This window comes from Drosophila takahashii, chromosome X, assembly GCF_030179915.1.
Source record: "Drosophila takahashii strain IR98-3 E-12201 chromosome X, DtakHiC1v2, whole genome shotgun sequence".
In the NCBI taxonomy this organism is placed as follows: domain Eukaryota; kingdom Metazoa; phylum Arthropoda; class Insecta; order Diptera; family Drosophilidae; genus Drosophila; species Drosophila takahashii.
The window spans coordinates 9,843,408-9,870,844 of record NC_091683.1 but is presented as its reverse complement, the minus strand read 5'-3'; the positions used below and the strand labels follow the sequence as shown (position 1 = coordinate 9,870,844).

At 37.9% G+C, this 27,437-nt stretch overlaps 2 protein-coding genes and 1 long non-coding RNA gene across 5 annotated transcripts in view; all 3 read left to right on the top strand.

The window, feature by feature from the left end:
• rsh (radish) overlaps positions 1-27,437 on the top strand; it is a 121,558-nt gene that overhangs the window by 30,904 nt on the left and 63,217 nt on the right. The window lies entirely within an intron of this gene.
• LOC138913757 (uncharacterized) lies at positions 15,462-16,140 on the top strand. The gene is made up of 3 exons (XR_011419586.1): positions 15,462-15,518; positions 15,731-15,828; positions 15,900-16,140. It is a non-coding gene; the product is annotated as an uncharacterized lncRNA (long non-coding RNA).
• LOC108056444 (uncharacterized) lies at positions 19,204-19,874 on the top strand. The gene has a single exon (XM_017140236.3). It carries the CDS (start codon positions 19,277-19,279, stop codon positions 19,697-19,699), a length of 423 nt encoding a protein of 140 aa, XP_016995725.2. The 5' UTR covers positions 19,204-19,276; the 3' UTR covers positions 19,700-19,874.

Below are 27,437 nucleotides of genomic sequence, written 5' to 3'. Positions count from 1 at the left end.
TCGTTTTTTGTGGTGTGACTAAATTGGTTTTTTAATTTGCATTTTATTTTAATTATTCCGTTTTTGGGGCGCTTGGCTTCAGGCTCTTTTTGGGGGCCAAATGAAGCCCGAAATGAAAATTCAATTATGACATGAGTTTACATATTTTGAAGTGAGCTTTGTGAGTGTGTGTGTCGAGGAAATTCTGTGGAAAATATGAAATGTGTCTTTAAGAGAGAAAAGCCTGCCATTGACTTCATTTCGGCTTATAAGCGCTCAATAAACTGTAGGCCCAGGTAATGCATTTATTTCACTTAATTAGTCCGTGTTGATTTGATTGGCAGGAGCTTAGGAACAATGGCGATGTGAAGTGAATAGACTTAATGGACTTAAGTCCCCTTCACTCGGAAATCCCTCTTGAAACACACACACTGCTATGCAGAAACTTAAACTTAAATGCCATGGGAAATATGTGGATTCATGCACTTGTATGCAAATCCCTGGCATGTCCGACAATCGGCGAATTATTGCGTTAGTAGTGAATAATGCGTTAACAACGACAAGGCCAAATCCGATGTGAATGTGGATGTGTGTATCTATGTTCGATTAAGCCCAAGAATGCCAAAGATATGTGCTGTTGGCTTGGCCGGCAAACGCAAAAATGCCACATTCTCCGGATATTTGCAGGCTGCCTGTCCGAATGACAGCAATCCCAGCCAGAAACTCGAGCAGAAATCACAACTCCATTGATTTCGCTTGAATCGCAGGTGCAAACTGAGGGAAATTCAATTTTGCTGGATTTTTGTGGCACAGCTTCGGAGAATTTTTAACCAAATTTTAATGTTAGTCGCACTTTTTAGGAATATTTCTTAAATAAGCAATATGAAATCATTTGTTAATGTATATCTATAATTAAATTTTATATTTATTTAAAATATTTTAATGTATAGGTTTTTTTCCATAAATAAATATAGCTTAAATTAATAACTATAATTTTTTTAATAAATATTATAATACCATTTTGAGTGGTTTAAATTACTCCTGCGACTTATTATTAGGTTTTTGCCAGCAAAGTTCTTGCAAGGGTATTGGAAACCAAAGTCATCGCAGTGACACGTATTTATTTACTGCACACTTTTATCGCGCCCACTTTGCACGAGGGGAATGGCTTTGTTTTCGAGTCCTCCGCCTGATTGGAGCCGAGAATTCTCATTAAGGACATGTCGGCGGCGAGTCCTTGGCCATGCGGTCCGTTTGCCATCGGAAGAGTTAAGCCTGCCTCGCAGACACACGCAGATGCTGCACATGTTCGCATAATGTAGCGAATGCTGCGAGTCCTGCGAATCCTTGCCGTGTCCTTGCCGCACCGCTCATCCGCCCACAAAGGCGGTGCAACTTTAATAACAGCACAAGCACAAATTGCGTAAGCCGCCAAAAACCATTAATAACTTTTCGTGCACCTGCAAACGGTGAATGGCGAATGGGGAGCGCATTTTCCACGGCCAACGGTTCGTATGCGCGATATTTGCTCTCGCTGCTCGTTTCCTTTGCTTTCCCACTGGTGAGCCTTTTAATTATTGATTCCGTTGCCATTGAAGTGATTAATATTTTGCGAGCAGCCAAAACGTGGCCGCAGGACATTCGGAGCGGGATCCGTGAACTCCGGTCCAAGGACTTTGGACTTTGGACTCCTGGAAAGCCACTCGAATTCACACTGGACCACTGCGGCCAGGGGCTTCCCAAAGCGATTGCCACTGATTGTTTTATTTCGCTCCATAATTGCATTTTCTTGTCACGGCCATATGTGTGTGTATGCTGTGTGTGTGTGTGCTGTGTGTGTGCAATACAAGCGCACAAATTTGCCCAGAGAGTTGGACCCACATTTACAGTCCTTCCATTTGAGTTGTTAAGCGTCTGTCAGTGGGGAAAACAGGTTAAATAATTAAAGGAAACATGTTCAGTGCATTCGAGAGAGCAGTGAAAAGCGGTCGGTTAAAAAATACCAGGCATTTTATGTGTTATTCTATTGTATGTCATGTTTAATTGAAACTGAGTTTGAAAACTAAAAGACTTACATATGCGCAGCTAATGGCAATCAAATAATTTAGCAGTTTTTGCACTTAAGAATAAATTGAATATTTAATAAATTACAAATTGTATAAAATATTAAGTAATTAGTTTAAGTGGAAAATCAGGATTTTGGCAAACACACAATAATTTTATGTGACTGAAAATGGGGAAAATTTTATTTTTTCAAAATCGCATTGAAAGTAACATGGATTTAACTATTATATTCAAATCTGTTCAAAACAGTATTAATTTTTGCTAAAAGACCATTTTTGGCCAAGTTACAGCAAAAAACAAAAAAGTCATCTTTTTGCCAAAAACTGAAATCCTGAAATTCTACGAAAAAAAACAAAACGGGTTTTTCGCTACAACAAAGCAAATACTCATTTAAAGTATGGATTGTCATACCTTTCTGAACTCGTTATTAAATTTCCTAACGATTGGCATTTAAACCTTGACATTTTACTTATTTTTAATTTTTCGCAAAAAATCATGGGGTACCCCCTTATAAAAAAATTAAAAATTGGCGAAAATTTTATTTTTCCAAAATCACACGGAAAGTGTTATGGATTTAAAGATAATTTTGTTATCTGTTCAAAACAGTATGTATTTTTGGTGTAGGACCATTTTTGGCCAAGTTACAGCAACAAAACCAAAAGAAAAAATTCGAATTTTTGCCAAAAACTAAAATCCCGAATTTCCAAAAAAAAACAAAACGGGTTTTTTCGCTAAAACAAAGCAAATACTGATTTAAAGTATGGATTGTCATACCTTTCTGAACTCGTTATTAAATTTCCTAACGAGTGGCATTTAAACCTTGACATTTTATTTATTTTAAATTTTTTGCAAAAAATCATGGGGTACCCCCTTATAAAAAAAATAAAAATTGGCAAAAATTTTATTTTTCCAAAATCATACGGAAAGTTTTATGGATTTATTGATAATTTTGTTACCTGTTCAAAACAGTATTTATTTTTGGTGTAGGACCATTTTTGGCCAAGTTACATTAAAAAAAACCAAAAGAAAAAATTCCAATTCCAATCCAAAACAAAAACTGGTTTTTTCGCTAAAACAAAGCAAATACTGATTCAAAGTATGGAACTTTCCGAACTCCTTATTAAATTTCCAATCGATTGGCATTGAAACCTGGACTTTCTTTTTTTGTACTTTTTTTCCAACAAATCATTTAAAAAAATTTTAAATTTGCGAAAATTTAATTTTTTTAAGATCATATGGAAAATAACATGGAATTAACTATTATTGTGTTCCAAAAAACAAAACAGAAAAAATTCATGTTTATGTCAATAATTTTTTTGCAGCCAAAATTGTCCCAAATCAAAACCACATAACAACCTTAACAACTTATTTTATATTTTCATTAGCAATATTGGCATCAAGTGAGTGTCAAGAAAAAGTGTCGAAAAAGGCTGTTAATTATATCCAACTATAGTTGTGCCCAACTGTTTCGAATTCCCAAAGATCCATCATGTGGTGGTGCTCAAAACAAAACAAAAAATAGAAGATTTTTCGGAATCGAAGCAGCGGACTATGCAACAATTTGTTCAACTCGAATGACACTGCGAAATTTGCAAAGAACTTTGGCAAATTTAATGCATACACAGAAAGAAAGAACGAAATAAAAATATACCCTAAAATATAATTTATTTTGCCGAAACAAAGGAAACAATAGCTAAAATATGGAAAACAAAATTATTATAATAATTAATTATATATATATTAATTAAATTCAGACAGTTTATGATAAAGCAAATAGATTTACAATAATTTTGCTTTATGTTTTTCCTCTATCTGTATTATTTGGAGCTCATCCAGAGACTCATGTGTGTGTAGTTGGTTTTTGCGAAAAGGCGGGGAAAAGGCATCAATCTTCCTCCATCATTGTCAGTGGCCGATGACGATGACGAAACAAGAGAGCCCCCCATTTTCCATCCCCCACCACCCGCTGTTTCCCTTTCACATTTCTCATTTCCGCAGCAGGCAGCACAAAGTAAATGAAATATCATCGCCCCGGCTGTCATTTCATAATTTTCAATGCGCAGGCAAATAATGCGAAAATATATATATTCGCATATATGTATTTAAGCCATTATATTTGCAATTCGCTCTTCCTGTTTTGTTTGTCAATAAAGCCGCCGCGCGTAATAAATTAATTATTTATTTGCCATCAACATCAATGTTATTTAATACATTTTTTTGGCGCCGGTGGAGAAAGGTGGAAAAAAGGGCATTCATCAAAATTGATGGCAGGAATGAATTAGGTTAATTTTCAAACGCAAAATGAAGATGGGAAAATGTTGCTGCAAAATGTCAAATTAGTTAGGAATTTTTATTTAATATATAATAAACAAGAGGGAACGTTATAGTCGGATGCCCCGACTATCAGATACCCGTTACTCAGGTAAAGGGAGTGCGAGGGAGATGGAGATAGAGATAGAAAACGTTGATCACGCATAACTTTTTAACGAATGGTCCGATTTGAAAAATTTCTTCTACATTTCGATAGGTATTGATAAACACAATAAAACTGCATTTTTACTTTTCCAAAATATTAAAATTTTTAAAATCGTATATAAGCGATGGTGGGCGTTAGAGGGGGCGTGGCACCATTTTGAAACAAACTTGCGCTGCGTAAGAATTCCTAGAATCTGCATGCAAAATGCCAATCTTCTAGCTTCTATAGTTTCCGAGATCTCAGCGTTCATACGGACAGACGGACAGACAGACAGACGGACAGACGGACAGACGGACATGGCTAGATCGACTCGGCTAGTGATCCTGATCAAGAATATATATACTTTATGGGGTCGGAAACGCTTCCTTCTACCTGTTACATACTTTTGCACGAATACAATATACCCTTTTACTCTACGAGTAACGGGTATAAAAATATATATTTCTTTTTGAATGGATTGTAGAAAGAAAATGTAATTTAATTTCTGCTGCTGCATAAATATATTTTCAAATGCTGTTTGGACAACTAAAACGGTTTTGTTTTGATGGATTGGACTCAGTCCGACTCATAATTCTAATGCAATAATTCACTCATCTGTGCGCTGGATGCATAAACAAATTGAAAAACTTTCGACCAACTTTCACTTTGCACTTTCCCTTCGTCCTTCGCCCTTTTCCGCCAAGAATCGCCCAAAGCGACCTGAGGCAGAGGAGCTATCTCCGTTTTCCTTTTTTCGTTTTCGTTTTCGTTTTCATTTTCCATTTTCCACACACACGTATGAGGGGGGGAAAAGGAAAAGCGGAGGACGGGGGAAAGTCCTCCGAAAACAACTTATATTTGAACAGTTTTACGGCAAAAGTTTTTCGCAGCCAGCTCGAAAGTGTGTTTGGACAGGAAAAACCGCAGCTAAAAAAAAAGGAAGAAGAAAAACCGAGGAGATGACGCAAAAATCCAAAGTCCACAAAATATGAGACGAGGGTCTAATCCTAGTAGTTGAGCGTTTCATTGGGCTTCCACTTTGTTTTCAATTTTTTCCCTTATGATTTTTTATGACGAATTGGATTTGAGTCTCCCAAATCTCATGCTCAACCTAAACCAAAACCTACATTTGCAGAGGCAAAACAAAAAAATCGCAGAAGCGACTCGGCAAACAAATTCCGAATGAAAGTTTTTGGCAGGAATCTTTGTTTACCTGAACAATGGAAGCCAAAGTAAATTCCGGCGCAAACATACAGGCAACTCAAATTTTAGACAGTTTATTAAGTTTTCAGGAAGTTTCATCCATCCAGCCATCTCCCTTCCTCATTATTCCCTCTCTCTCTCTCTCTAGCTTTCTTAATTTAGGTTAGCATTTGTGGACCAAAGTTTTGGGATCCTTCAATTTCGCTCAGAACTTTGGGAATCACTTTCGCTTCGTTTACTCAAGTTCGAGAGAGAAGATTATTTTTTTCAGCAAAACTCAGGTTAAATACGTTAAAGCCAATAAATTATTGTAATATTGGTACACAACTGTAAACCGAATGTAAGCCAAAGGTTAAAGTTTGGTTTTAATGGTTTTTAAATAGTTTACATTTTTTGATAGTTTTATAATCATAAAAAAGAAATTAAGGAAAATAAGGAATTTTAAAATATAATTTTTAAAGAAATTTTATGAAGTTATGAAGATGTTGTGAAAATATATTTTTCGAAAATTTAATAAACAAGACATTTGTTTTCGAGACCTTTAGGCATATGATCTTAAAATAAACTAGGCAAATCCCCGAGTGGACCCACTTTGCGTTGCCTAAAAATAAAAACAAATTAGCCCGGGCATTAAAATGCAACTCACACAAAGCCGGCTGGCTAATTGAATTGTTTGCTCCGCGCCTCGCCTCGCCACTCTACTCCACATCACTCCACTTTTTTTTGCGCCCCGTGGCCAGACTTTCGGCACTCACTGTGTGCCACTCACCTGACACGGCAACATTTTAACGTTTTTGTGTGTAATTTGAAATTTTGTTTACGCTCGAGCTTAGGCCATACACTGTGCAAACAGCTTTTCCGGGTGGTTGTTGGGCTCTAACCGAAACTCCCCCAGAAATATCGCCCCAATCCAAATCTGGGCTGCGCACGCAACCGAGAGCATGACTCCCCATACATACATAAATATTTCTATCAAATTTCAATTTGTTGAAATTTCCCCCCCAACGTCCCCCTATTTATTTTGCATTTTTTTCCGGCTGCCATGGGGAGACATAATTAAGCCGCGTCTCAAAGGAACTTCTGCCGAAAGCCCACAAAAGCCCCGGCCAAGAGGCTGTCGTAATTAGAAATCTACAAAACAAAGCCTCCTGCGAAAGGAAAAATCCAAAAATTGTTTAAGTAAAAACAAATACAAAATACGAAATACAAAGCTGGAAGCCCGGGACTCACGGCGAGATTTGCGTCGTTTTTAATTGCTGTGTGTGGGGCGAGGAATCCAAAAAAAAAGAAAGGCAGAAAGGAATATTTTTATACATAATTAATTACCCCAGGCGGGGGACAGCAGGTTACGGGTGGTTGCCAAAGTAATGGCCTAGTTCAGGGGCTTAAATGGCCGCCAACTTCCTCGACTTTCGGTCTGTATATATATTTATACTAATTAGGCTGTGTTGGCGGGGCTGCAAAATTATGCGGCGCACTTAAGCCGCATTAAAAGCGGATTTTGTTTACATTCTCGCCGGAATAAGAGGAATATCCAACTACCTAATTTGTTTGTGGTCCACTTTCCACTTTCACTTCCAATGACAGTTTGCCAGGCCAGCAGTTTCATATACTCAGCTGTCTTCCGGTAAGCGTAACCCCCATGGTCATGGCAACAATTGAAAATGCCCGAAAACGAAACGAAGTTCGCTCCACAATTTAATCCCTGGCAACGCAAAAACTGTCTAATGATGGCCAACAGTCGGCGAACCTATTGCTTTGGCCGGCACTGTAATGGACAGCACATGTGTGATAAGCACACTTTGAGAAAATGTTGAAAAACAGCCATTAAACTGAAAAAAATAAATCAACATACAATTTTTCTTTGAATTTTTAAAAAATATTTCCGAAATGTTGAAAGATTTCTGATAGTCCTTAAGATCCAAGCAATAATTTATTAATACAACAAACACAACTAAAGTGGATAAAATATGAATACTTTTTTAATTTTTTTGAGATTTAATCTGTGTATTTATTTGAAATAAATTCTCAAAAATATTAATCTCAAGATTGTGATTTCTGGATTCCCAGTGCAGCTGAAAGGAGGCTCTGCTCACCTGGCTGAGATGCTAATTGCTTCGTTAGCGGATTTCGGCAGTGGGCTTTCATCTGAGCGCAAAACCTGGCATCGTAGCATAGCATTCGGTGATCTGCGAAATCTCTGGATTCAGATCCAAAACCAGTCGGGCATTCACTTATTTATGGGCCGAGCTACTTGCTTATTGATTGCCCGCCGCCAGGATGTGTGAGCAGCGTATTTTTGAGTTAGCGAGTCCTTGACAATGACATGTTCATGGCATTTAAGAAGGCGGAAAAAGGGCGGGGAAATGGAAAATGGGTGGGAAAGTGTGTGGTAGAGTGGGAATGGGTCGGCGTTCTTCTTTCCGTTCCGTCTAACCGCATTTCTTTTGTGGCACACCGCCTGACAGGCTCTAACTTTATTACATCGTCCTTGTCTGCGTCGAGTGGTTTGCCATCTGTTCGAGCGCAGACCTATTTTCCCACCCATTTTCCCAGCCATTTTCCAGGCCCATGTTTCTGTTTCTCTGGCTGCCGAGCAACAGGCAAAATGTGTGCGGCATTGCGGCAAAATGTTCAATTTATGTATAGTAACGAAATGAAAGACCGCAAAAAAACTGCTTCAGGGGGGTGGAAAATGCTATGAATAGGGGGAGGGGAGGGGTAGGGAGGGGTTTTCCTGGCAAACATCGTTGGCAACTTGACGCCTGTTGGACATAGTTTCATGGCAGTACTTTCGCCCAGCAAAAATTAACATTAAAGAGCACGCGAGTGGGGAAATAAAATTTGATAGCAGGCGCAAAAATCTCAAATAAAATTTAGTTGGATTTGGAAAAGGAAAAGCTGGGAGCTGGGTAAACAAGCAACAGGCAACAGGGTCCCGCAAAAAAATAAAAATACAACAAAAAAGAAAGCCAAGTTAATAAGCTGGAAAATGTGCCCCAAAGACCGACATTACCATTAACGGCGTCAAGTTGAAAGAAAGGCCAAATGGGAATGGGATTGGGATTGGGATTGAATTGGATGGCCCGACCGGTCGGAAAAGCGCCCCCGGAAAGGCGGAGAGACGGAAAATCAAATGTGAAACGAGACTAGGCTTTAATTGAGACTAATTGTTGTTCGGCGTGCGGGGCGGGGCATAAATTGTAAACATCTTCCAAATTAATTAAACTGACAGTTGCAGGCACTCGAATTAATATGAAAATTCTTATCCATTCGCCTATCTTTCTTTTGTGCGCATTGCAATTGAAGGCGATACAAATCCATTATATTTGCTGTCTATCTTGGGACACTGGCAGAAAAATTGGCAGAAGTTTTAAAAAAATATTGAGAAATAAATTTTAAAACCAATTCACAGCTGAAACGCGTATTGGAATTATTTCCGATATTATCCGATATAATAAATATTAAAAAGTATATGAGGCACTTTTTTTCGTTCATTCACTCCTTAAGTATTGAGAAGTATTATTTAAATAATATCCCATACGACTTCTTATTTAACTTAGAGTTTCGGCATTTTCAGCGCCATTTTACTTTTTGCAGTGTGCGTTATGCCACGGCCACCCATTTTATGGGGCAACTATAAAAAAGGCGGAATTGTTCCGTCGGAAGGCGGAGGCATTCATTAATTGCCGTCCGGGCACGTGAGTGTTTGAGTGTTTGAGTGCGATCATAAAATTTGATGATGCGCCGCTGGATGCCGTGCTATATAATATATATATGTTCGGCCGATCCAGCTGACAGGCCACGCGCGTTATTAAAAGCTGCCCCGTGGAAAGCTGAAATACAAGCACAGCAAATACAAATACAAAGACAAGGGCGAGCGGAAACGGAAGCGGAAACAATGCGGCGAAACGAAAACAAAAACAACAGAAAAATAGAAATAAAAATGAAAATGAAAACGAGAATGTAGGAAAACAAGTGCTAAGCGCGTCGTCGGACACAGCCGGTGGCGAAATTGGCAATGGCATTAACCCATCGTTGCCGACAACGCCACCAGCTGCAATAATAAAAACGTCGCCGTCACATTTTAACGAGCAACGAACTGGAATTCCTAGAAACTCCTAGAAGCTCCCAGAAACCATTCAATCATTTCGCGAAGACACACTTTCGAAAGTGCATTTCATTTAATTACATTTCATTTAATTTCATTTATTGCCTACCAAGAACTAAAAGTGGTAAAGCCACTTGGACGACATAAACCTCGAGCTGTTAATAAAATTAAACCCAAGCCAGCTTTAAATATTTACAAATTACAATCTCCTTTACTTTCTGAAATTTCTAACAATATTACAATTTTTTAAATTCCAACTCAATTATAATTTATTTAAACTATTTACCTATCTAAATTACTTACAATCGACTTAAGTCAATTAGCTTCACTAATTTTAAATAATTCTTAAGCAGTTATTCTGATCCCTTTGATTGTGTAGCGAAAATGCTTTGAGTAGGAAAATGGAAATTCGTCGCTTAGTTTGTGTGCGTGAAAACAGGAAAAGTCGCAGCAGCGACAGCAGTAATAATGTTTAATATTTGCCAGCATCGGGATTTTCATATCGTTTAAGCATTTCCTTCCTGTTTCGACTGATTCCTTTTACCTTTGCTTCCCGTTGTTTTTCTCCCTCCCTCGATCAACTGCTTTTCCGCTTTTCCTAGGCACTTTCTCTGCTGCTGTTGTTGTTTTTGCCGCCTCTCGCCGGAAACTCATCCTCTGTCATGGCAACCGTTTAAATTGGAGTCGTCTGCAGGAAGGCCACTTCCATTGGCCGGCGGTACGCGCATCGAAGCTAATTGCCTTCCACCTGCAGTCTCGCATTTAAGCGACTTATTAGCCTCACCGGCCACTTAACACCTGCCCATTACGGTTATGCAACATTAAGGCCATCGATTAAGCTACTTAAGCCACCGCCACAAAAACCATAATCCCTTGATGCTGCGATGGCGGAAAGTAAACAATAAAAAAGTGCCAGACTTCACAAACAATTCGATGGCAGAGATAAATAAAATAAATTAAATGAAATTAAAAAAAATCACATATAATTTAAACAACAAAGTTCTAAAGAAGCAGTAGATTTCAAGGATAAAAAATAAATTTTATTAAACTCACGTATTTTAAACATAAATATTAATAATTGTTAGTACTTTTAATACTTATACTAATTATACAAAAGTAATGTTACTTGGCAACAAAACCCACCGTTTTAGGGCATCCTTTTTTTAATTGCTTAAAATTCGAATTTTAATTTGGAATTAACCTAGAATTCATACTTCATCGCCCACAAGGTAAAGCCATTTTTTGCGCTAGCTTCTGTAATTGAAAACTCACTTTTTGCCCAGTTTTTAGGCAGCTGAAATAGGGCTTGAGTTCACTTTTCCATTGGCACAAAGCAACAGCAGATATGGTGAAGAGTCCTTCAGTATTTTCGATTTTTTCCCCCCTTTCAATTTTTGGCTTTTCCAATAGTATAGTATACCCTTTGCAGCCATGAAAACGCGCTCAGAAAGTCCAGAAAGCCCGATGGCAATGGCGATTTTCCCCTGAAGTGGCATCCAGGCGATCCGTTGGCCGTTATCCATTTTCCGGCCTCTGGGAAAGCGCGGAAAAGCGACGGGGGATAGAAAATGGAGGCGGATTTGCCAGTTGACAGCTGTCAAACAATGCTCCTCGCAGTGCGAAACGCATGTGAATGCATTTTAATGGCCCGCCACAATGGGAGACTTTTAGTTTTCCCCTTCCCCTTTCCCCGCAGATGGCGTACAGATGCAGATAAGCCCGGGAAATGGGAAAGCCGAGGAAAAGGGAAAGCTGAGCGGCCATAAAGACGGGGAAAATGCTGTCCCTAGCGTGGCGACATTAAAAACCGTTGTCGTAGATGTTTATTTGTCGTAAAGCAGAGGCAAGCTCAAATTGCATGCATTGTACACAGATCCACGCACACTAAGGTAAAGCAAAATCCCCTCTTACACAGACACACACACGCAGATGGAGTTGGGAAAAGAAAAAGCAACGGATTCAGCGAAAGTGCCAACAAAGTTGTGAGCCAAGGAAAACGTATTGGAAATTCTATTGTCTGTGACATAAAACACAAATTTAATTTACTTAGAAATGAAATGAATACTAAAAAAATAATGCATGGAAATATATTTTTAGGAAATATTTTCTTAAACTTCTGAGACTTACAAAAATATCTAAAAAAAATTCTAGCATTTATTTTTTTTAATTTGCATATATTTACATTATTTATTCAAAGAAATTCAACTTACAAAAAGTTTTTCTGCATATTCAGTTTAATTTAAGTGAGTAAAGAAGACAAGACCAGAGTATTCTGTGTTTTTCCAGTGAATAGAAAACACTCTTTTACGCTTTGCGAAGCTGAAGCTGAATGGTTAATTTTCCAGGAAAGAAAGCAACACTCCTTTATTTATTAGCAAATCTTATTTTGATAAGAACTTAATTTTTTCTAAATGTATTTGCCTTAAGAATTTAACTCTCTAGTCTCGAAAGTATCTTAACAAATTGTTTGGCTTGGGAATTTAACTCGAAAGTATCTGAGGGCCCAGCTGAGTTTTCGTTGAAGTCTGTGTGACCACCGCCCCATGAATATTTATCACGGAATTATAAGGCATACTTTATGCCTGTGGTTTCGAAATAATTCCGGCATAGTTGGCCGGATAATCCGGGCATCCCCCGGTTCATCCCCGAATGCCATTAGCCAACCACCTCCTCATCATCGTCATCTCCTTGGCTCATCTGTGGAATGAAGGTAACGAAGGAGCAGATTTATTTGCATTTAGCCCGATGGACTGGAGACTGAAGACCGACTGACCGACTATCCCTCTTCGTCCCATCACAATTAGCCATAGATTTTAATTATCATAATGATAATTGCCTCATGGCGACTGCTGTCGCAGTTGGTTTAGTTTTTGCGCCTATTTAATATTTGATCGTCCTGCGAGCAGAGTCCTTTGGCTTTGATGTTGCCCGCTCCTAATTGGATTGCATCCTTATTAATTAGGCGGTGTCGGAGTGCCAGGATGGCTGGATAGCAGGATCTGACAGCATCTGCTCCTCTTCCTTCTCTATGCAAATCGAGTCGAAATAACGAAATAACAAAATAACAAAATAACGAAATAACTCGGGGCCACAGCGTCGAGGATGTAATTAAAATATGTTGCCAAAGACAAACAACAACGGACAACAACAACAATAAACAACAAGCAACAACCAACGAACAACGCCAAAAGAAGCGAAACTGAAACCGAAACCGAAACTGAAGCTCAAAAACACGCACAGCAAATTGATAAATATGCAAATTTAATAGACTCGCAATCCATTTGCATAAATCTTGGCGGCTAAAAATAAATAAATAAAATTGCAAATGCAAAATAAATTAAGGGGTAGAAAGGCGACGAAGAAATTAGAAAGTCGACCGGCAGAGTCGCTTGACAGGAAAATCAAATGCATTTACGTTTAGGAAAAAGATAGAATAAAATTCACATTCTATAAATATATTAATTATAAAATACCTAATATTTATATTTATGATGGGACTAGAATATTAAGTAAATCTAAACTAACATAAAATACATAAAATAACAATCAAATGTAAATGGTTAAAGAATATTGATATTTAAAAGAAAAACTAGTAATAGTTTCACTTTAAAAACAAAAATTTAAAAACAGGAGAAATTATTATTATTAAATAAAGAAATTATTTATATAACATAAGTTTTAAAATAAGAAACAAAATAAAAAAAGTATAAATTAAAAATAAATAATAATAATAACTATTAATATACAAAGCTTAATAATATGACTGCTAAAAGCACCGAACTTTCAAAAAAGCAATTGTATTCAGTGCCAATGCGATGCGATAAAAAACATAGCCCGTTTTCACGACCCCCAACTGAAATTTGCCGCGAAAATATGCTAAATGGAGTTTCAGCCAGAGAGCAAATAAAACAAAGCGGGAAAACGAAAACAAAAACAAAAACAAAAACAGTAGAAACGAGAATAAAATAAATAAATAAAGCTGGGAAAAGGGCGAAAACAGCTTGAACATCGCGCCGCCGTGTAACTGGCAATTGACTGCGAACAGTTCTGCATATAAATTGGGCAGATTGAGATGCAAGCCATCTACAGATGTAGATACACAGATACATATACAATATATATATATATAAATATATATATCTTTAGGGATGGGGCAAAAGCGACAGGCCCGAAAACGAGATCAAGATTTGTTTCGTTTCCATTTCCGTGACCATTTGCAAGCATTCTCCCTGGTGTTTATCCACCTGCCACTTTCTCCGCATTCCCCTCACCACTTTCCCCGATTTTTCCCGTTTCCGTTCCTGTGCGTGTTTATTTGCCTGTACATTATTTGTACACACGATTGCCTTTCGCATATTAAAGACGAATTCATAATAAATACAAATACAAAATACAAAGGCATTGCCATGGTCATATCTTTGGTAATAATCTGCCTGCTTGCTGAGACTTCCTGCCTATAGATAAGAACTCTTTATGCTGGGAATCGGAATTTAGCTTGCGATTTCCCAAGAATGTATATAAAAGATATATTGCATTTTTATACCCGTTACAGATTTTTTAAAACTGTAAATGACAAATAAATAAACAATTTAATCTAAACTGTAAGTTGACTTTCCGAATGTCCTTAAAAATAATATATATTTCATTTAGACCACCCCGAGAACTATGAAAATGCTGTAAAATTATCCAGTTAATTATAAAGCTAAAACTTAAAACCCTTTTAAAATGCACGAAATGCTGTCATCCCGGAAAATCCGAATGGAAAATGTCAGACAAAAAATACCTGCATACGCTTTTCTTTGTTTTTCGGTATGAAAACTGTCCGAATTTCCGGATAACCGACATGCAACGTGCCTTAATGAGGGGGAAAATGGGCAAATAGCTTCTCAAATTACTGGGAGCTGTCCGAAAAGCCAGTCTTTTTTGACTGAAGCCTAATTAGTAATTGGGTTCTTGGGACCAGCAACAAACCAAAAAAAAAAGCGAAGCCTTTAAATTAATGCCGAATGCTTTTTAAGTTTAATTAGCCCCAGTTTATCAGCCATTATCTTCCTTTGGGGCTCAATTCAGTTTCAGTTTTTTCTATAAATAAGCATAAATCTTTAAGGTCAATTCTCGGCGGACTTGTTGCCAACTAATTTCGAGGCGCCGAGCCGTTCAATTACAAAAGTTTCGCCAGCCAAGTTAATAACATTTATCGCTACCCATAAAACATATCCTGTTCGCTGTGTGTGTGTGGGTATTTTTGGATCTGGGAAATGGGAAATGCACTGAGAAAACTTGAGAACGAAAAAATCAAGAACGAATGTTCTTGATTTCAGTATTTTGTCTTCTCACTTTTTTTAGCACAAACGTTCTTGAAATCAAGAATAAAACCATTCTTGATCTGGCTTTTTGAGAATACATCGTTCTCGATTTCGTTTATCAAGCATGAACGTTATTGAAATCGTCCCCAAGCATTCTTAAAATCGTTCTCAACTTCGTCTCAGAGATGAAAAAAAATGAGAGAGATAAAAAATGAGAGAGATAAAAAATGAGAGAGACATTCTCTCTGGAATTTTTCGGCAAGCTACCGAAGTTCACTTCGGCTCTCGTCAAATGCTCGTTTTTTTCGGCCAGTGAAGCGGAGTACGCACGCGGACGACACACGTTTAAAGAACCTTCCAGAGGAACTAGATATTTGGAGTGCGCTCCCCTTCCTCAAACGTAAGTATTAATAAATACCTTAGTGTAATAATAAAAATAAGCTATATAATAAATAAATACTTCGAATTTGTATGTTTGTGAAAAAAAGTGACGCCACGCTAAATGCATCTATGTATGTATACATCATATGTGTGTTTATGCAGGAGCGTGCTTGCGCTTGTAAGGTTCTGTTCTAAAAAAGTAATATGAAATAATACTTTAACTATTTTTAGGCGCTGGAGTGTCTTCATGGACAAGGAGATCAATGAGGCGATTCCGCCAATTGGTTTACGTATTGTGTTCCGGGAGAAGCTGTTCGCAAAACTCGAAAGTATGTATATATATAAATAATATACAATTTGTATTATTTATTGTTATTTAAACTATATATAAATTTTGCAGTTTGTGGGACGTAATCAGGCAAAGAGCGAGAAACAAACATCGCTGATTGGTATCGATCCACCTAGAGGAGGTAGCACGCTTGGCAAGGTACATTTTAAAATTATAAAACTTTATATTTATTGTACGTTTTATGTATGTTACTTAAATTTATTCGTACTTACTTAATAATGATAAGATTGCTGTTAGACTTAAATATGTTTAGTTATAAGTAATTTGTAACTGTGTTATATCTATAATAATAAATAGAAAATTAATATAATAAAAAAAAGTGAATATATGAAATTTTTAATTTTTCTGAAAAATTCCTTTTTGGATCAAGAGTGGAACATTCTTGAAATCGAGAACGCCTATTCTTGAAATCAAGAACGCCTATGCTTGAATCCAAGAATTTGTCTTCTTGAAACCAAGAATACGTTCTTCTTGGTAAGAGAGAAATTATTAAACCCGAGAACGATTTACTCTTGGAACCAAGAACGCCTATTCTTGAAACCAAGAACTCCTATGCTTGAATCCAAGAATGTTTCTTCTTGAATCCAAGAAGACTCATACTGAAATCAAGAATACTTATTTTCAAAAAAGTAGTCTCAAATCAAGAACACTCGTTCTTGATTTTAGTAAAACCGTTCTTGGCTCACTTTTGAGCACGGAAATACTGAAATCAAGAACGTTGAGAACGGTTTTTTTTCTCGGTGTGGGGTTGTGTAAAAGTTACTGCAACAAGTTTAACCTTTTTTTCCGGTTCGGCAAGGCGACTTCCTTGGCCTTGCTTGGCGCTTCCGGTTTCCCGACCAGCGAGCCAACATTGACTTATTCGCCGCACAAATTGAACGCACACGACGGCGCACTGAGAGAAAAAATTTGACTTTTTCAAAATTGGCTCAGCTATTTAAGTGTATTTACTGTGTAAAAAAGAATACAAATGGCTGGCCATTACATCATCTAGAATTTCTTATTAGGAAATCATAAATAATATTATTACTTTTAATTTTTTTTAATACAATTTCCGAAAAAATATTTTCATGAAATCAAAATTAGATTTAAGCCTTACCTAATTTCGGTTATTTTTCGAAGAATACGATTTTACCCGAAATCCGACCTCTAATTATTACAATAAAAATATTATTAAAAAAAAAATGATTTTTTTTTCGAATATAATCATTTTTGTTTTTAAATATATTTTACATAAACTTTTTTTTTAATTCTTACCATTACAAGCTACTTTTTTTTCTGCATATCGACGCCAACAGCTCACTTTGCCTAATAGTTTAGCAATCGCTTTAAGTACTTGAGCGGTCTGTGCCACTGAGCACTTGAGTGGTTCCAGGAAGGTACCAGGACCTTCCTTCCAGGAGCTGTTGACACACTCAGCCCGGCCATGTCTCCCAGGAAACCGCGGCAATCTCACGAAATGCATTGCTCAAATTGCATTGCAATTTAACGCCGACCTCTGCTTCATTTCCCTTTTCCCCGGAAACCGTTTGACATTCGATAACTCAGAAATGGCATTAGTTTAATCTCTTCCGATCAAAATGTCCGCTTCTCATTTCCCCAAGGCGAAAAGTTGTCTTGGTCAAAGAGAAATCTTTACGTTTAACGACTAGAATCTGGATTCTGGGATTGTGTTCTTAAATTCTGGCAGAGAATAATACTAATATCGCTTATTAGAGCTATTTTGGGTGCGATTCTTAAAGAATATTCCATGTTTTATATATAGTTTCCCCTAAACACGTTTAATTTATTGGCTTCCCACCATCAATATAGCCCTTATCAATGCGATACTAAAGCATCCAGTTAGAGCCCATAAATAATGCCAGACATTCGCTAGTCAGTCGACCCATAAATAAAGTGCAAAGTCCCGAGTATTTCTGCGCTCGGAAAATCTTTGGCCCTCCGTCGAGTTTACAACTCAACTTGAGTTGAAAAATGGCTGAAATATTTGGCGTCTAACGGTGTTTTAAAGAGCCCGCAACGGTATGCAAATGGTTGGGGGATGGTGAAGAGCACCTCGAGCAGGTGGAAAAATAAGAAAAAAAATACGAAAAAATACAAAAATAAATGCGAAGGAGAAAAAATCGCATGCCTATGCATCGTTCCATTCTGTTTTATGGCTCATAAACTTTCGCTCCTTGGTGAGAGCTTTTTGCCCTTTTTTTTATGCCCGAACGTTGAATAAAAAACTGATTTGTTTTGCGCCCCTTCCATCCAGCCATTCAACGTTTGATGTTGCCGGCTGTTTTGCCTGATTTCAGCCATTTGTTGCCACCAAAATGCGGCTCAGTTTTCCTCGGCCTTTTCCCGTTCCCCCTTCCCTTTTCCGGGGCTAACATATGGCACTCACTTCGGCTCACAATCAACATCATCATCAGCGTCATCATTACGCTGACGAGTTGTTAATGATGAACATAATGACGACACGGAGCGCTTTGGGCCAACAAAGTTGTTAACATAAAATGGCTCGCTGCACACATGTACACCCGCAATTTGCTCAGATTTCCCAAGTATTTACAGTGCCGAGTGTGTGTGTGTGTTTAACCACTTTCACCTTTTATAGTCCGCATCTGTCACTGCAGTCGTTTTTCACCTGTGAAAAATGCGAAGGGCAGGCAAATAAGAGCGAAAACGAAACGGAACGAGAAACGCACGTGGAAAAACGAATGGAGATTTCCAGCGTAAACAGTTTAATCGGCTTTATGTGAATTTTATTTTAAAATGCATGAGTGTATTTTAAATGCAGAGCCACTTATCTTGTAGCTCTCACTGAAAATCTGAATGTTCTATTATCCTTTTAAAAAATTAAAGGTCAAAATGTGCTGGCTTGAACGAGATTTCCAATAAAATAATTCTATAAAACTCTTAGTTAATGAATATACTTAATTATCTTACCTTTGAAAATAAATATACCTTCTCATCTTACCTTCAAAACGGCCATCAATCAATCGATAAAAGTAAGCAAATCATTTTTCACTCTGCACCACATTTTCGGCGAAAACTTGCAGTCAAAAAAAAAGGAAAATAAAATGTGAAAATTTCATTAGATTTTGCATTTGAAGAAGGCTGAATAAAAAAACGAAATTGAGGGGTTGTTTGTGGGACTCAGCCTCAAACTTTGCGACTGCCGGGGAATTGGGTAAACTTTTCATGTTTTTCTCCCTGGATTTTTCCAGTTTTCGGGGGGCCGCGGGCGATGGATGATTCTGATTTTGATTTGGCCCATGTTGCTGTGGGTTACTTTTTGGTTTCTGGCAAACACCAACCGGTCGTATGCGCAATGTAAACAGCAAGGATTTCCCATGATGAAAAGCAGGCTTGCTAGCCGCCGTCCACATCAGATTCTCTGTACTTTTGAAATAGAAATAAAAATTTAAAAAAAAACAGAAATGCCCGTTTTAAAGCTAGCCACTTTCTATACCCAATTCTTTCCCTCGGAGCGAGTGCGTTGCAGGGAGCTGAAGCGCAGGAGGCAGCTGATGAGGTTACTGGAGGAGCGAAAGTTGGAAATAGAGAACCAAGCTCAGCCGAAGTGCCCCAAGGAACCCGCGAACTTTGAACTCCAGTCGAAGCATGTGATTGGCAGCTTTCAGCTGAGGTTCGAGCGAGATCCGCTGAGCGAGAGGCTGGAGATCACGGCCACGCTGCCCAGCCCGCGACTTCCGCCGGAAACGGAACCGGAGCCGCAGGACGAGCTGCTCTACGAGCTGTACGTGTGCAGCAGCCAGGGTCGCCTGCTGGCCAGGATTCCCTTCCTGGAGAGCGACTACCGACGTGCCGCCCACAGGGCCATCAATTGCATGTCCATCTAGTGCGGAAAAAGAACCCTCCACATTCATCCTCGCTTTGAGTATCGATTACCTGTTACAGCGCCATCCTCAGCTCCACCTCCTTAATTGGAAGCCGGATCGTAAATTAACCGAGAGCTGCAAACCTGTAAACTGATCTTTGGGCCTCAATAAATTTAATGTAACTGTATGCCCTTTAGTGGTTCTTGTGGACGGCAGTACACGTAGATTTTTGTTTTTTTTTTCATTTAACGTAATTACATTAGCTTTATACATAATAATAATAATATTAATTTTATTATGTCTTAAACTTGTCAAAGTAAATTAATAATTAAAAGAAGAATTATGGAAATAAATTAAATATTGGAATGGAAAATATGTTAGCCCATTTATTGCTCTTGAAAAAGTTCCGAATAATCTAATACACAAGTCAAAATAAATAATATTTACCGTGACACATATTTTCCTTAAAGAAAAATCCAAATATATTTAATACATATTCTTCTCCTAAAAAGCCAACTTCATTTGCCAAGCTCTTTAATGCAGTAAAATAAAATAAATAAACACAAACCCAAGTTATTGACATGAAATTAGCAATCAGAGCAATGCAAACTTTTGCTTTCAATCAATGTTGGTTTTACTTGGCTTTGCAATTTAAATTCACATTTTCAAACACGAATTTTTCGGATATCCTTAAAATCACTAAGATAAATTTTAGCTTTGAACTCTTTAAAGAGAGGGAATGACTGAAAGCCCGCAGTTCTTTTTTTAATATTTAAATGTTGCCGTTGCCCTGCTCTGAAATATTAATGGTGCTTTTTCCGCCTCATCTCATCCCCGGCAAAGGCTGTGAAAAATCAACAAATCCAAAATGTAAAGTCATAAGATAAACCACTTTAATAATCCCTCGTAAGCGATAATTGCAATTGGACAGGGTCTGCGGTTGCTGAGTCGAAAATAAAAAATAAAAGGGGGACCGGAGGACGCCAATAATTCCGGCCATATATCCACTTACCACGCACTCGCACAGACACATATGCAAATGCTTGTGTATCCTGCGTATAAGACGAGAGGACCCCAAAGAACATGCTATCAATTTTATTTTTATTTATTTTACTCCCCGTCCACGCGCCCATTTTGCCTCGCATTTGTTTGCTCTTGGCTCAGGCTGAGCATATTTTGTAGCTCGTAAAAGTTTTTGATATAAAATGTAAACAAAGGCGAAATGGGACACGGGGAACAGAGCACACAGCCGCCAAATACTGGGAAAAATTTGAGAAATAAAATTAAATTATTTATAACTAAACAGTTGGTGGTAAAACTGAAATATTAAAAAAATGTATAATATAAAATTACATTTTTAAAAATATTTACAAACACTTTGCGTAAATTTCTCTTAATATTTTGTTACATTCAATCATTCAACTTGAGCTACTTTTCTCGCAGTGCTGGCAACTCAAAATTATGGCGCGTTTTGTAACCAGCAAAAGGCCAAAACGAGTTTCGTCTTTCGGCTGCTTGTTTTTGTTGCGGCTTCTGCTTTTCCCCCTTTTCCGTTTCCCTTTTCCGCCATTTTGAACCGCCATTGTGGGAGGGTGTGTGTGTGTGTGAGAGTGTCGGTGTGTGTGTGTAAAAGAGCGTGCCCAACGAGCCCTTTCCTTTCAATGCTCGATGCTCACGCACTTGCACATATTAATTAAAAAGTTCAGGGTCAGGCCAAGAGACAGACATCAGCTGGCCGAACAACCGAACAAGGGCCAAAACGAACGAAAAAAAGTAAACGATGGTCAAAAGGGGGCGAATTTGGGGCCGAAAGGGGGAGCTATTTTTAGTCTGCCCCGGCAATGTTAGTCAAAAATTTCTGCGTTGCTCCTGCATAATTTGTTTACTCTTCTGGTTCGGTTCGTGGCCCTTCGCTTTTGCTACCCTGTAACCTTTTAACAGAATATTACAAGTCTTACCCAAATAGATCATTGTAAAAAAATTAAATACAAAATATATTAATGGAATTTCATGAAAAATTCAAAACTGCATAGAAAAAGGTTTTGTGATTTTAATTTCAAATATAAAAAATATAATATTAAAATGGGACTTAAAGGAATGTCATTTCTTGTATTAACAAAAACCCAAATTATTATATTTCGGGGATTTATTTAAATATTAGTGGGAAAATAATAATAGAAATTCCCCTAACATTTTCTTTGACATAATAATTTAAGACAGCTTAATAAACAATATTTGTGATTATTTTTTGTACCCAAAGGAAGTACAGACGGGGTATTAGCAGTCGAAATACAAGAGAAATTTTCAAAAAAGCCACTCTACACTAGTTGACTTGCCATTTATCAAGAACAGGTCTCCTGCAGGACTTTCCCCAGGCCACAAAAGGAAAAATATGAACAACCAGCGAAAGCTGAAAACAAAAGCGGGTGGCACACACACGCCCTCTATGGGGAAAAATGGGGGAGGTCCTTGCGGGTCACGGAAACTGTGCGTAACTATAATTAATTTCATTTTAGACTGGTTAGCAAATAAACGAGCAAACGATGCGGTTCGTTCGCTGGCTGCTTGCTTGGCTCTTCGCCTCACCTCTCACCTCTCCACCGAACGAAGAGCCACCAAAAAACCCACCCACTCACCCAGCCATCGGCTCGTTTTTGGCCAGTTGAGACACTATTTTTGACATCGTCCTTGTTGCCATGTTGTTGGTTCTGCACTTTGCCAGCACTTGACTGCCCAACTTTCGGCCCTGTGCCACCTAAACCACCCCCAAACCTCCCCAAAACCACCCAGACCACCGCCCACTTGTAGTATAACTGTTGCTCATGTTGCTGGATTTCATTTCGAGTCGCTTGTCGAGCGTTGAAGTCCTTTGAAGGACCCGAACCGAACCGAACCGGACCGAACCGACGCTCAACCCTTATCAAAAATTCAACGGCATGATTTTATATCCCCGAAATTATTGATTCAACTTGAATGCCGAATCATTCCGGATCCGCAAAAAAAATAAGAGTTATCCCCCAGCCTAATCGCCTGGAACTCATTAACTTTCGTTCGCTGCTAAAATTTTTGTTTATATTTGCTAGCAAATTTCCCCTTTTTGGGGAATTTAATTGTGTCCTTTCGCCCAAGGACACTCGAGAAATTGAAACTGTAAGTCATAAAATGTAGCAATGCAAATTGGAATCAAATAAAATCTTCTTTAAAATTATATTATTCCGTTTAAGTTCAAGAAAAAAATATTTAGATCTTCAGCTCTAAACAGCCATGATAATAAATATAAAAAACGCATTCTAGTAACAACGCAAAAAATAAATTTAACTAGCCAGAAAATTGGTTAAAAATGCATAAAATTATTATGCGAAATTTGTCCAAACTTCGTTTGCTAAGAACTTTCATCATAAAAAAGACTCTAAAAATGTTTTGCAACTTTCCCAGACTGACATTTAAGATGGAACGTTCTTTGCTTTGGCCCGAAACAAAGGAACAACGTTAAACTAAAACAAGAGACTCATAAAGTTTGTTTATTACAATTTAAAATTGTTTTTTTTTTTCAAACATTTTTTGGTAAATTTCTTTTTTTTTTGTAAATAAGGATAAATGTTTTATGATATTTTTGGGCTCTCTTGTTGAAAATGATTCGTAAAATTCGTACATTTTATTTCTTATTTATTATTATTTAAATCCAATAGAAAAAGAGGTTTAACTTAATTAAAATTGATAAATTGAAATTTAAATGCAATAATATTAATTTATTTGCTCCAACTTTAGTTTCCAATACATTGTTATTTCAAGTATTAAGAGAGAGCCAGTGACCTTGGTTAAATAAATAAAAATGCCGTAGCCCGTGATCCGAAGCTGCGCCACAGTTGGTTGGGCCGTAAGTCATGCCGAGATCCCGAGATGATTCCATCAAATATGCATGGCCCATCATCATCATCATCATTGGATATCCCGATATCCCGGCAGCCAGGGCCGAGCTGTCCATTTGAATTATGCATGCATAGACAGCAGTAGCGGGCGGAAAAGCTGGTGGGGAAAATGGTGAGGAAAATGGGGTGGAAAAGCTGGTGGAAAAGGGGTTGTCAGCGCCAGGAAAGCGCAGCATGGCGCCTGCCAAGGAAATTAGATTTTCCACCAACAATGCCCCCTTGGTGTGCCATTCTATCTGTGTGTGTGTGAGTGTTAGCCAGTTGGACAAAACGGCTTAAGTGTTTTTGCCAGCGCCTTTTCACCCGATTTGCATAATGGTCGCCGCGGTCGCCTGAAAAGTATGCTACAACTTTTTATCAACTTTGTCAGCGGAAATTATGCTCAGCACGAGTCGGTGTGTTAGTGTGTTAAAGTGTGTGTGTGCTGGTGCTGCTCACCCACACACACAAGCACCGGTCAGTTACGGTTCAATATCGCAAATGATATATGTATATGTGCGAGTGGCCCCTATAAAAATCGCTTTAATTATTTATTTATTCAAATGGTTGGCCAGGCTTCTAAGCCGAAAAGCCTTCTACAAAGAAAATGGTGAAAAGACAAGGGGGAAAAGGGGCAAGCCAGGGAAAACCAAGGAAAAGGCAATGGCAAGGACGGAGGAAAAGCATTTTTCCAACTTTCCCCAAACGTTTCCTGCAAGAAATTGAAAGTGGCACGCGCAAATTACTTAATCCTACTTTCCAAGTACTTACTGCATATATATTTGTACAGTGAGCTCTCGATAACGAAAGACAAACATACTAAGAATATATTTATTTATGAAATTAATTTACTCTAAGGCTCTATGTATTTTTATCTTAAATTAGACAATTTCTATCACTACAGAAAGTAATAAATATAATAAAATGTCACACAACAGAGCGTTCACTGTTTTGTGTACACACAAAATGTACAGGCTAGGGCGGTAAATGCCTACACGTACTTTCTGGGTCCTTTGATCTAATTTACCAAGCATTTTCAGGTATTTCAACTTTGAATGCCAAAAACGAAACCCAAGATGACAACAACAAGGGCCCACAAAAAATGCCAAAAAGAGAAAAATTCCAAAAAAAAATATATACAAAAATAAAGCCTTAAAGACGAGAATGAAAATGAAAATGTTAAATGAAAATGGCCCCAAGAGCCGTCAGGCTGGAGCGTCCCCACTTTTCACTTTTCACGTGTCTCCAGTGAGTCCTGGCAGTTAATCAATGAATAGCCGCACCCAAGTGTCCTGGTTCCAGGACCTCCACCTGAAGGTCCTGCCAGAGGATGCTGGATGCTGGACGAGGACTCCCTCGCAATTACATCAAAAGGAAACTGTTGGCAAAGAGCCCAAGTAATATTTCAAGGGGGCCGGCCAGCCGACAGACGCTCTAAAATTAACTAAATAGCAGAGTCACCCGGAAAACCCCCCAAAAACCACCCGAAAAGCATCCCGTTAAACATTCCGCACCAAGGGGACACGAAAAGTCACTTAGAAGACGGAGGGATTCAAAGGAAAGACGGCCAATGTCCACCAGGTGCCAACTTTTCCTTTTTTTTTATTTCTACTTTCCTAGAAATTGCATTCTATTGCCAGGACAACCAACAATTCACAAAAAATAGAAATAGAAAAATAAGAGTAAAAAGGAAGAACTGAATAGAACCGCAGACCATGGCAAAACGTAAAATGTTCACCATTTAACTAAATTGTTTCATTTAGCGGTGGAACAAAGTGGAACTGGGGGAAAAGGAATGGGGGCGGAGATAAATGGGTTCTCAAATATAATACAGATTAATGGAGTCAGGGGATTTGGTTCATCAAATCCCCCAGAAGTTGCCCAGCTCTTTTGGGCGGAATGTACAATATATCAGCGGGCGAGTATTTAGGACTACATAAAATAGCAAAATGCATTTTCTTTATTTCATTTTCATATTTATTGAAAAATATGTTTAAAAGGTAATTCCACTTTTGCCTTTAAATAAATTTAAAAAATTATGTTTAGTTATGTTCTTTATTAAAAGCAACACTGCGAATATTAAGATAGTGTAAAACATTTCGTGTTTTTAATAAAATAAAGCGTGTTACACTTTCAATAAACTTTTAATTAGCCCGCAGTGTTGAGTAGGCACTTCGCCGCCAGCGAAAGTTTATCAAGTTTGCAGAAAATTGCATTCGGTTTGGAGGCGAAATAGAAAAAGTGGCTGCCAGGTGCTGAGATGTGTTCCCAGTGCTGCTCAAACTGTGCTGATTGGAAAGGTAAACGCGGGTGAAACAAATGCAGCAGCCAGTTTTCCACTTTTCCGCTTTTCCGTGACCTCGACATCTCCATTTCCGCTCCGTGTCCACGCTGAGCGGCTCCGGCTTAGCCGCAAACTCAAATTGGACCGAAGGACACAGGAGGAAAAAGTAGGAAAAGTGGGAAAATTGAGTTGAAAATTGTTCGTGGCACACACTTCACAGGCGAACGCAAATTGACAGCTGTCAATCAACCGGTCGCCCACTCGAGCCTCCTGTCAGGTGCCCATCCTGCATCCTCCCATCCTGCATCCTCCATATCCTGCAGATCCTCTGGAGCCCCAAGATTGCCAGCTGCTATTGTGCACTTGAAATTGATTAGGTCCTGACCCGAACTTTCCTCAAGTTCAAAAATCCATAAGCAAAAAAATCTGGCAGGAAAATGCACTAGCAATAACATTTTAATAATAATAACAATTTAAAAATAATAGTAATTACAAAATAATAAAATGCATCTTAAGCATTATATCCTTAAATATGAATAAATATTTTAATAATAACAGTAATAGTAAATTCTTTCAAGATCACTATGGACGGCAGTCCATGTAGTGACGAAGCGCACCAGGAGAGTGTGCGAAGGCGACTACTATATATACACAAAGAAATGAAAATCTACTGTGATGGTCCGATTATAATGAATGATACATCTATCGAAAGGTATTGCGAAAACTAACAGGATTGCATACCAAGACTCTAAGAAAATTAATTGGCTTGGGTGAGAGAGCGGTGAAAGTGAAAAAGTGAAAATTTCGAAATTTGGAGCTGTTGGGGCCGGTGGGGATAAATGCCCCCTCGAAATGTTTTAATTGTATTCCTTTTGAAAATACCCGTCGAATGAGGGGTCAAAATCCGACGCTCCGTTCAAAAGTTATAGCCAAAATAAGATTTCCTTCGTCTTCCCAAAATGAAAATTTAATTCTGTTTGTCAGTTTGTCAGTTTGTCAGTTTGTCAGTATGTCAGTTTGTCAGTTTGTCAGTTTGTCAGTTTGTCAGTTTGTCCAAAACATGTTTTTTAAGTTTTGAAAATTTGATATGACGTTCATCACATCGATATGAAAAACTTTTGTTCTACCACTTTTGGAAAAACTCGCTAGTTTAGCGGGAAAACAGCTATAAATAGCTAAAATTCGGAAATCCGTAACTTATATACTACTAAAGCTACAGACTTGTGCTGCATTTCGTTTGAAAGGTATTTTTAAATGCTATAAACGCCTTCTATATGCAATTTGTGTAAATGTAATAATTAAAAAAATATGAACAAAAGACAATTTTTTAAAACTTTTTTTTTAGCTTTTTTTTATTTTTCTCAAAAACGGCTCTAACGATTTTCTTTAAAACCTTAAACTGTATAGCCCTTGAGATTCCTTAAATTTTGGTATATAACACATTACTGTAAAAAGTCACGTTTAAAAGTTATTTTTATACGAAAATAGCCACTTTTGCCAGCTCGAACAATTAACGCTCCCTGAGTATTGAATTTTGTGGGAGGGTATCCGAACTGTATTTTAGGGT